The sequence below is a fragment of the Heterodontus francisci genome, unplaced genomic scaffold, assembly GCF_036365525.1.
Source record: "Heterodontus francisci isolate sHetFra1 unplaced genomic scaffold, sHetFra1.hap1 HAP1_SCAFFOLD_1273, whole genome shotgun sequence".
NCBI classification, from domain to species: domain Eukaryota; kingdom Metazoa; phylum Chordata; class Chondrichthyes; order Heterodontiformes; family Heterodontidae; genus Heterodontus; species Heterodontus francisci.
This window is the reverse complement of record NW_027140555.1, coordinates 80,407-92,500: the sequence shown is the minus strand read 5'-3', so window position 1 is coordinate 92,500 and position 12,094 is coordinate 80,407. Positions and strand designations below refer to the sequence as shown.

General features: G+C 53.6%; 1 protein-coding gene across 1 annotated transcript in view; it reads right to left on the bottom strand.

Moving 5' to 3' along the window:
- LOC137360125 (protein FAM3A-like) overlaps window positions 1-12,094 on the bottom strand; it is an 81,671-nt gene that overhangs the window by 512 nt on the left and 69,065 nt on the right. The window contains 9 exon segments of the mRNA XM_068025684.1: window positions 1,051-1,091; window positions 1,094-1,133; window positions 1,135-1,177; window positions 1,286-1,379; window positions 8,908-8,958; window positions 9,302-9,360; window positions 9,555-9,678; window positions 10,053-10,076; window positions 10,508-10,618. Of these exon segments, the coding sequence (XP_067881785.1) occupies window positions 1,051-1,091; window positions 1,094-1,133; window positions 1,135-1,177; window positions 1,286-1,379; window positions 8,908-8,958; window positions 9,302-9,360; window positions 9,555-9,678; window positions 10,053-10,076; window positions 10,508-10,618 (587 nt within the window).

The following is a 12,094-nucleotide window of genomic DNA, read 5'->3' as shown; positions in this document are numbered from 1 at the left end:
CCCACCACTTGTTTACCCCATCAACGTATAATCCGTTAAAGGCCATTCAGCCCCCTCGAGCCTGTCGCACAGGAACAGGAGGAGGTCGGAGCGTGTGGGACCCGTACCCCAGTGAGAGTCAGTGTGTGTGGGACCCCAGTGAGAGTCAGTGTGTGTGGGACCCGTACCCAGTGAGAGTCAGTGTGTGTGGGATCCGTACTCCAGTGAGAGTCAGTGTGTGTGGGACCCGTACTCCAGTGAGAGTCAGTGTGTGTGGGACCCGTACCCCAGTGAGAGTCAGTGTGTGTGGGACCCGTACTCCAGTGAGAGTCAGTGTGTGTGGGACCGTACTCCAGTGAGAGTCAGTGTGTGTGTGGGACCCGTACCCCAGTGAGAGTCAGTGTGTGTGGGACCCGTACCCCAGTGAGAGTCAGTGTGTGTGGGACTCGTACCCCAGTGAGAGTCAGTGTGTGTGGGACCTGTACCCCCAGTGAGAGTCAGTGTGTGTGGACCCGTACCCCAGTGAGAGTCAGTGTGTGTGGTACCCGTACCCCAGTGAGAGTCAGTGTGTGTGGACCCGTACTCCAGTGAGAGTCAGTGTGTGTGTGGGACCCGTACTCCAGTGAGAGTCAGTGTGTGTGGGGGACCCGTACCCCAGTGAGAGTCAGTGTGTGTGGGACCCGTACCCCAGTGAGAGTCAGTGTGTGTGGGACCCGTACTCCAGTGAGAGTCAGTGTGTGTGGGACCCGTACTACTCAGTGAGAGTCAGTGTGTGTGTGGGACCCGTACCCCAGTGAGAGTCAGTGTGTGTGGGACTCGTACCCCAGTGAGAGTCAGTGTGTGTGTGGGACTCGTACCCCAGTGAGAGTCAGTGTGTGTGTGGGACTCGTACCCCAGTGAGAGTCAGTGTGTGTGTGGGACCCGTACCCCAGTGAGAGTCAGTGTGTGTGTGGACCCGTACCCCAGTGAGAGTCAGTGTGTGTGGGACCCGTACCCCAGTGAGAGTCAGTGTGTGTGTGGGACTCGTATCCCAGTGAGAGTTGTTAGTGTGATGTGTCGCTGTTTTTATACCTGCTCAAAGGGGCTCTTGTTTTCGATTCCCTTGGCTCCACAAACACCCAACTGTCCCGGAAGCCCAGCACGTTTATAGCCTTACGTACCAAGCTCGTTAAATATCTTCCTCGCTTCCTCATTCATTCTGGAAAATAAACGGAAGAGAGCACTCAGATGGCCAGGAATGAACACAGACAGCCTGGAAACACTGTGTGCTCCAGTGTTGAATTCCCAACTATGATACCCGATTCACCTACTTTGTTGCTGGTCATCGTAAGAGGCGACAAACACCAGCGTCCCTTCATAGACTGGCCGCAGAAACTTCAAGAGATCATTAATCCCATTGTCTGTTAACACATTCAGAGCAGCAGATCAGCACCAGTAACCACAGTCAATACATTCCGAGCAGGGGTCAATGGACACAGATTACAACCTGTCCCACTATACACAATCCCAATGGACCCAAACCCCTCACTCCCACTGTACACAATTCCAATGGACCCAAACCCATTCACTCCCCACTGTACACAATCCCAATGGACCCAAACCCATTCACTCCCACTGTACACAATCCCAATGGACCCAAACCCCTTCCCGTTCACTCCACTGTACACAATCCCAATGGACCCAAAACCCATCACTCCCCACTGTACACAATCCAATGGACCCAAACCATCACTCCCCACTGTACACAATCCCAATGGACCCAAACCATTCACTCCCCACTGTACACAATCCCAATGGACCCAAACCCCTTCCCGTTCACTCCCACTGTACACAATCCCAATGGACCCAAACCCATTCACTCCCCACTGTACACAATCCCAATGGACCCAAACCCATTCACTCCCCACTGTACACAATCCCAATGGACCCAAACCCATTCACTCCCCACTGTACACAATCCCAATGGACCCAAACCCATTCACTCCCCACTGTACACAATCCCAATGGACCCAAACCCATTCACTCCCCACTATACACAATCCCAATGGACCCAAACCATTCACTCCCACTGTACACAATCCCAATGGGCCCAAACCCATTCACTCCCCACTATACACAATCCCAATGGACCCAAACCATTCACTCCCCACTGTACACAATCCCAATGGACCCAAACCCCTCCCATTCACTCCCACTGTACACAATCCCAATGGACCCAAACCCCTTCCCGTTCACTCCCACTGTACACAATCCCAATGGGCCCAAACCCATTCACTCCCACTGTACACAATCCCAATGGACCCAAACCATTCACTCCCCACTATACACAATCCCAATGGACCCAAACCATTCACTCCCACTGTACACAATCCCAATGGGCCCAAACCCATTCACTCCCCACTATACACAATCCCAATGGACCCAAACCATTCACTCCCCACTGTACACAATCCCAATGGACCCAAACCCCTTCCCATTCACTCCCACTGTACACAATCCCAATGGACCCAAACCCCTTCCCGTTCACTCCCACTGTACACAATCCCAATGGGCCCAAACCCATTCACTCCCCACTATACACAATCCCAATGGACCCAAACCATTCACTCCCACTGTACACAATCCCAATGGGCCCAAACCCATTCACTCCCACTGGACACAATCCCAATGGACCCAAACCCATTCACTCCCACTGTACACAATCCCAATGGACCCAAACCCCTTCCCGTTCACTCCCACTGTACACAATCCCAATGGACCCAAACCCATTCACTCCCACTGGACACAATCCCAATGGACCCAAACCCCTTCCCGTTCACTCCCACTGTACACAATCCCAATGGGCCCAAACCCATTCACTCCCACTGTACACAATCCCAATGGACCCAAACCATTCACTCCCCACTGTACACAATCCCAATGGACCCAAACCCCTTCCCGTTCACTCCCACTGTACACAATCCCAATGGACCCAAACCCCTTCCCGTTCACTCCCACTGTACACAATCCCAATGGACCCAAACCCATTCACTCCCACTGTACACAATCCCAATGGACCCAAACCATTCACTCCCCACTGTACACAATCCCAATGGACCCAAACCCCTTCCCGTTCACTCCCACTGTACACAATCCCAATGGACCCAAACCCCTTCCCGTTCACTCCCACTGTACACAATCCCAATGGGCCCAAACCCCTTCCCGTTCACTCCCACTGTACACAATCCCAATGGACCCAAACCCCTTCCCGTTCACTCCCACTGTACACAATCCCAATGGACCCAAACCCATTCACTCCCACTGGACACAATCCCAATGGACCCAAACCCCTTCCCGTTCACTCCCACTGTACACAATCCCAATGGACCCAAACCCATTCACTCCCACTGTACACAATCCCAATGGACCCAAACCATTCACTCCCCACTGTACACAATCCCAATGGACCCAAACCCCTTCCCGTTCACTCCCACTGTACACAATCCCAATGGACCCAAACCCCTTCCCGTTCACTCCCACTGTACACAATCCCAATGGGCCCAAACCCCTTCCCGTTCACTCCCACTGTACACAATCCCAATGGACCCAAACCCCTTCCCGTTCACTCCCACTGTACACAATCCCAATGGACCCAAACCCATTCACTCCCACTGGACACAATCCCAATGGACCCAAACCCCTTCCCGTTCACTCCCACTGGACACAATGCCAATGGACCCAAACCCATTCACTCCCCACTGTACACAATGCCAATGGACCCAAACCCATTCACTCCCCACTGTACACAATCCCAATGGACCCAAACCCATTCACTCCCCACTGTACACAATCCCAATGGACCCAAACCCATTCACTCCCACTGTACACAATCCCAATGGGCCCAAACCCATTCACTCCCACTGGACACAATCCCAATGGACCCAAACCCATTCACTCCCACTGTACACAATCCCAATGGACCCAAACCCATTCACTCCCACTGGACACAATCCCAATGGACCCAAACCCCTTCCCGTTCACTCCCACTGTACACAATCCCAATGGACCCAAACCCCTTCCCGTTCACTCCCACTGTACACAATCCCAATGGACCCAAACCCATTCACTCCCACTGGACACAATCCCAATGGACCCAAACCCCTTCCCGTTCACTCCCACTGGACACAATGCCAATGGACCCAAACCCCTTCCCGTTCACTCCCACTGTACACAATCCCAATGGACCCAAACCCCTTCCCGTTCACTCCCACTATACACAATCCCAATGGACCCAAACCCATTCACTCCCCACTGTACACAATCCCAATGGACCCAAACCCATTCACTCCCACTGTACACAATCCCAATGGACCCAAACCCATTCACTCCCACTGTACACAATCCCAATGGACCCAAACCATTCACTCCCCACTGTACACAATCCCAATGGACCCAAACCCCTTCCCATTCACTCCCACTGTACACAATCCCAATGGACCCAAACCCATTCACTCCCCACTGTACACAATCCCAATGGGCCCAAACCCATTCACTCCCACTGTACACAATCCCAATGGACCCAAACCATTCACTCCCACTGTACACAATCCCAATGGGCCCAAACCCATTCACTCCCACTGTACACAATCCCAATGGACCCAAACCCCTTCCCGTTCACTCCCACAGTACACAATCCCAATGGACCCAAACCCATTCACTCCCACTGTACACAATCCCAATGGACCCAAACCCCTTCCCGTTCACTCCCACTGTACACAATCCCAATGGGCCCAAACCCATTCACTCCCACTGGACACAATCCCAATGGACCCAAACCCATTCACTCCCCACTGTACACAATCCCAATGGACCCAAACCATTCACTCCCCACTGTACACAATCCCAATGGACCCAAACCCCTTCCCATTCACTCCCACTGTACACAATCCCAATGGACCCAAACCCCTTCCCGTTCACTCCCACTGTACACAATCCCAATGGGCCCAAACCCATTCACTCCCACTGTACACAATCCCAATGGACCCAAACCATTCACTCCCACTGTACACAATCCCAATGGACCCAAACCCATTCACTCCCCACTGTACACAATCCCAATGGATCCAAACCCATTCACTCCCCACTGTACACAATCCCAATGGGCCCAAACCCATTCACTCCCCACTGTACACAATCCCAATGGACCCAAACCCATTCACTCCCCACTATACACAATCCCAATGGACCCAAACCCATTCACTCCCACTGTACACAATCCCAATGGACCCAAACCCCTTCCCGTTCACTCCCACTGTACACAATCCCAATGGACCCAAACCCATTCACTCCCACCGTACACAATCCCAATGGACCCAAACCCATTCACTCCCCACTGTACACAATCCCAATGGACCCAAACCATTCACTCCCCACTGTACACAATCCCAATGGACCCAAACCCCTTCCCGTTCACTCCCACTGTACACAATCCCAATGGGCCCAAACCCATTCACTCCCACTGTACACAATCCCAATGGACCCAAACCATTCACTCCCCACTGTACACAATCCCAATGGACCCAAACCCCTTCCCGTTCACTCCCACTGTACACAATCCCAATGGGCCCAAACCCATTCACTCCCCACTGTACACAATCCCAATGGACCCAAACCCCTTCCCGTTCACTCCCCACTGTACACAATCCCAATGGACCCAAACCCCTTCCCGTTCACTCCCACTGTACACAATCCCAATGGACCCAAACCCATTCACTCCCACTGTACACAATCCCAATGGGCCCAAACCCATTCACTCCCACTGTACACAATCCCAATGGACCCAAACCCCTTCCCTTTCACTCCCACTGTACACAATCCCAATGGGCCCAAACCCATTCACTCCCCACTGTACACAATCCCAATGGACCCAAACCCCTTCCCGTTCACTCACACTGTACACAATCCCAATGGACCCAAACCCATTCACTCCCCACTGTACACAATCCCAATGGGCCCAAACCCATTCACTCCCCACTGTACACAATCCCAATGGACCCAAACCCCTTCCCGTTCACTCACACTGTACACAATCCCAATGGACCCAAACCCATTCACTCACACTGTACACAATCCCAATGGACCCAAACCCATTCACTCCCACTGTACACAATCCCAATGGACCCAAACCCATTCACTCCCACTGTACACAATCCCAATGGGCCCAAACCCATTCACTCCCACTGTACACAATCCCAAAGGACCCAAACCCATTCACTCCCACTGTACACAATCCCAATGGACCCAAACCCCTTCCCGTTCACTCCCACTGTACACAATCCCAATGGACCCAAACCCCTTCCCGTTCACTCCCACTGTACACAATCCCAATGGACCCAAACCCCTTCCCGTTCACTCCCACTGTACACAATCCCAATGGACCCAAACCCCTTCCCTTTCACTCCCACTGTACACAATCCCAATGGACCCAAACCATTCACTCCCCACTGTATACAATCCCAATGGACCCAAACCCCTTCCCGTTCACTCCCACTGTACACAATCCCAATGGGCCCAAACCCATTCACTCCCACTGTACACAATCCCAATGGACCCAAACCATTCACTCCCCACTGTATACAATCCCAATGGACCCAAACCCCTTCCCGTTCACTCCCACTGTACACAATCCCAATGGACCCAAACCCATTCACTCCCCACTGTACACAATCCCAATGGACCCAAACCCCTTCCCGTTCACTCCCACTGTACACAATCCCAATGGACCCAAACCCATTCCCGTTCACTTCCACTGTACACAATGCCAATGGACCCAAACCCATTCACTCCCACTGTACACAATCCCAATGGACCCAAACCCATTCACTCCCACTGTACACAATCCCAATGGACCCAAACCCCTTCCCGTTCACTCCCACTGTACACAATCCCAATGGACCCAAACCCATTCCCGTTCACTCCCACTGTACACAATCCCAATGGACCCAAACCATTCACTCCCCACTGTACACAATCCCAATGGGCCCAAACCCCTTCCCGTTCACTCCCACTGTACACAATCCCAATGGGCCCAAATCCCTTCCCGTTCACTCCCACTGTACACAATCCCAATGGGCCCAAACCCCTTCCCGTTCACTCCCACTGTACACAATCCCAATGGATCCAAACCCCTTCCCGTTCACTCCCACTGTACACAATCCCAATGGACCCAAACCCATTCACTCCCACTGTACACAATCCCAATGGACCCAAACCCATTCACTCCCACTGTACACAATCCCAATGGGCCCAAACCCATTCACTCCCACTGTACACAATCCCAATGGGCCCAAACCCCTTCCCGTTCACTCCCACTGTACACAATCCCAATGGACCCAAACCCCTTCCCGTTCACTCCCACTGTACACAATCCCACTGGACCCAAACCCCTTCCCGTTCACTCCCACTGTACACAATCCCAATGGACCCAAACCCCTTCCCGTTCACTCCCACTGTACACAATCCCAATGGACCCAAACCCATTCCCGTTCACTCCCACTGTACACAATCCCAATGGACCCAAACCATTCACTCCCCACTGTACACAATCCCAATGGGCCCAAACCCCTTCCCGTTCACTCCCACTGTACACAATCCCAATGGGCCCAAATCCCTTCCCGTTCACTCCCACTGTACACAATCCCAATGGGCCCAAACCCCTTCCCGTTCACTCCCACTGTACACAATCCCAATGGATCCAAACCCCTTCCCGTTCACTCCCACTGTACACAATCCCAATGGACCCAAACCCATTCACTCCCACTGTACACAATCCCAATGGACCCAAACCCATTCACTCCCACTGTACACAATCCCAATGGGCCCAAACCCATTCACTCCCACTGTACACAATCCCAATGGGCCCAAACCCCTTCCCGTTCACTCCCACTGTACACAATCCCAATGGACCCAAACCCCTTCCCGTTCACTCCCACTGTACACAATCCCACTGGACCCAAACCCCTTCCCGTTCACTCCCACTGTACACAATCCCAATGGACCCAAACCCCTTCCCGTTCACTCCCACTGTACACAATCCCACTGGACCCAAACCCCTTCCCGTTCACTCCCACTGTACACAATCCCAATGGACCCAAACCCATTCACTCCCCACTGTACACAATCCCAATGGGCCCAAACCCCTTCCCGTTCACTCCCACTTGTACACAATCCCAATGGACCCAAACCCATTCACTCCCACTGTACACAATCCCAATGGGCCCAAACCCCTTCCCGTTCACTCCCACTGTACACAATGCCAATGGACCCAAACCCCTTTCCGTTCACTCCCACTGTACACAATCCCAATGGACCCAAACCCATTCACTCCCCACTGTACACAATCCCAATGGGCCCAAACCCCTTCCCGTTCACTCCCACTGTACACAATCCCAATGGGCCCAAACCCCTTCCCGTTCACTCCCACTGTACACAATCCCAATGGACCCAAACCCCTTCCCGTTCACTCCCACCGTACACAATCCCAATGGACCCAAACCCCTTCCCGTTCACTGCCACTGTACACAATCCCAATGGACCCAAACCCATTCACTCCCACTGTACACAATCCCAATGGGCCCAAACCCCTTCCCGTTCACTCCCACTGTACACAATCCCAATGGGCCCAAACCCCTTCCCGTTCACTCCCACTGTACACAATCCCAATGGGCCCAAACCCCTTCCCATTCACTCCCACTGTACACAATCCCAATGGACCCAAACCCCTTCCCGTTCACTCCCACTGTACACAATCCCAATGGACGCAAACCCATTCCCGTTCACTCCCACTGGACACAATCCCAATGGACCCAAACCCCTTCCCATTCGCTCCCATTGTAAACAATCCCAATGGATCCAAACCCCTTCACGTTCATTACCACTCGGTCATCTTACCGCCAGCCCACATATCAAAGAATTTCGTATCCATCAGTTCACCAGTGACACCTAGGAGAAGGGAACGATTACTCAGGAGAATACTTACTAAGAACGACTGTTAGTTCATGTAAAATATTGACCAATAATTTCAGATCAATTTAGATAAGACATGGGGTCGAGCACCCATCACATGCCTGTCTGCTTTCTCAGGCTGCCCACACAGTGACAGTGGAGCCCTGACTGTGACAGAGAGTCTCACTGGCACAGGGTGTGTGTGAGAGAGAGAGAGACAGAGAGACAGAGAGAGGGAGAGAGGGAGAGACGGAGAGAGGGAGAGAGGGAGAGAGGGAGAGAGGGAGAGAGGGAGAGAGGGAGAGAGGGAGAGACCCAGGGCGGAGAATGTCAGTCTTACCATTAACGAGTGCAATGTTCAGTCCTCGGCCCACATTATTTTTGACACTGCTCATCAACCTGAAACCCAAGGAAAGACAGTTTAAAAATCAAGTTCGGGGCGGATGGAGGGGAGGGGGATGACCGGAGGGGAGGGGGATGACCGGCGGGGGGGGAGCAAGGGGAGGGGTCCACAGCCACCCGGTTCCTCACAGAGACCCTCCCATCCACTTGACCCCCCTCCCTCCACACCCTGCCCCTCGACTGTTACTCACACTTGGTCGTCCATGCAGAACTTGGGGCCGATCACGTTGGCCGCCCCACTGACGATGCGAAAAGCGAAGTGTTTGTCCGGACAGGGCATCGGCAGACCGCACTTGTACTTCCGGGGTTTACTCTCTGCGGAAGGGGGTGGGGGGTAACAAAGGGCAAAGGTCACCAGCCAGAACTGACCGCTTTCCCGCGGGAACGGCACAACAACCACCCGCACCAGTCAGAGGGAGATGGGGCGGCGCCAGAGTCGGGTGGGGAGAGAAGAATGAGGGATGGGGGGAGGGGGGAAAACGGGACAAGGGTTCAAGGGATGCGTGGGGGCCGGGGAAGTGAAGTGGGTTGGCAGGGGGTCAGGACAGTCAGTCAATGTCACTTGATGCGGACCCCTCTCCCTTCCCCACCGAGCGCTGGTTAATTTGCCAGTCTCTCCAATTTACTAACCCGGGACAGGGTGATTCAGATGGAAGCATGGAGGAAGAAGCTTGGCGTCAGTGACTTACCGGACGTGGGTAGCTCCTGGTGACCTGCAGGAGGGAGGAGAGAGAGAGACACACACACATTAACGCTCGTTCAGTGTCACCGAGCACCGAGTCCGCGATTCCCGACGGGGAGATCCCGTGTCGCACACGGCACTTCCTCACAGCACACAATAACCCCCCCTCCTCCGCCCACCTCTCTTCCAACACCACAGCACCGCCTAATTGGAACGCCGAGCAGCTGGCCACAGGGAAGCGAGGTGCGAAAGCTCCAATGGAGAGAGAGGCGCGAGGTCCCACCCTGCTCCCCACTCAGTCGGGGTCTCGTATTTTACTCCAAAGGCAATTGGCCACCCCAACAGCTCATCTCGACAGAGCCAGACCCTCGGGTGGGGGGAGATTCACAAGAGTGCCCTTCGCCACCCCGACCCCTGCATCACTCCCCACATGCCAAACCCCTCCCACCCTCGCACCCTCACCAGTCAGCAGCTGCTGCAGTCTGTACAGGGTACTGTCCTGGCCAAGCAGAACGCTTCCCAAAATCCAGGTCACCCCCACCATCAGAACGATCACCAGAATCCGGAACGGTCCTGAGAAACGAGAGAGAGAGAGTAATGTCACTCTGAGCCCTAACCGCAGGACGGGGGGGGGGGGGGGGGGGGTGGGGTCTGACACACACTCCCTCCATCGATGATCAGACTATCCCTCGAACCAAAATACCAACCTTCTCCAGTTAGACACACCTGTCGCCAACAGTACTGTACCCCAGTGTTATACAGTGACTGACCTGTCGCCAACAGTACTGTACCCCAGTGTTATACAGTGACAGACCTGTCCCCACCAGTACTGTACCACAGTGTTATACAGTGACAGAACTGTCCCCACCAGTACTATACCCCAGTGTTGTACAGTGACAGACCTGTCCCCATCAGTACTGTACCCCAGTGTTATACAGTGACAGACCAGTCCCCACCAGTACTGTACCCCAGTGTTATACAGTAACAGACCTGTCCCCACCAGTACTGTACCCCAGTGTTATACAGTAACAGACCTGTCCCCACCAGTACTGTACCCCAGTGTAATACAGTGTCACACCTGTCCCCACCAGTACTGTACCCCAGTGTTGTACAGTGACAGACCTGTCCCCATCAGTACTGTACCCCAGTGTTATACAGTGACAGACCTGTCCCCACCAGTACTGTATCCCAGTGTTATACAGTGACAGACCCGTCCCCACCGGTACTGTACCCCAGTGTTATACACTGACAGACCGGTCCTCACCAGTACTGTACCCCAGTGTAAAACAGTGACACACCTGTCCCCACCAGCACTGTTCCCCAGTGTTATACAGTGACAGACCTGTCCCCACCAGTACTGTACCCCAGTGTTTTACACTGACAGACCTGTCCCCACCAGTACTGTACCCCAGTGTTATACAGTAACAGACCTGTCCCCACCAGTACTGTACCCCAGTGTGATACAGAGAGAGACCCGTCCCCACCACTACTGTACCCCAGTGATATTCAGTGACAGACCTGTCCCCACCAGTACTGTACCCCAGTGTTATACACTAACAGACCTGTCCCCACCAGTACTGTACCCCAGTGTTATACAGTGACAGACCTGTACTCAGCAGTACTGTACCCCAGTGCTATACAGTGACAGACCTGTCCCCACCAGTACTGTACCCCAGTGTTGGAAAGTGACAGACCTGTCCCCACCGGTACGGTACCCCAGTGTTATACAGTGACAGACCTGTCCCCACCAGTACTGTACCCCAGTGTCATGCAGTGACAGACCTGTCCCCACCAGTAATGTACCCCAGTGTAATACAGTGACAGACCTGTCCCCACCAGTACTGTACCTCAGTGTTATACAGTGACAGACCTGTCCCCACCAGTACTGTACCCCAGTGTTGTACAGTGACAGACCTGTCCCCACTAGTACTGTACCCCAGTGTTATACAGTGACAGACCTGTCCCCACCAGTACTGTACCCCAGTGTTATACAGTGACAGACCTGTCCCCACCAGTACTGTACCCCAGTGTTCTTCAGTGACAGACCTG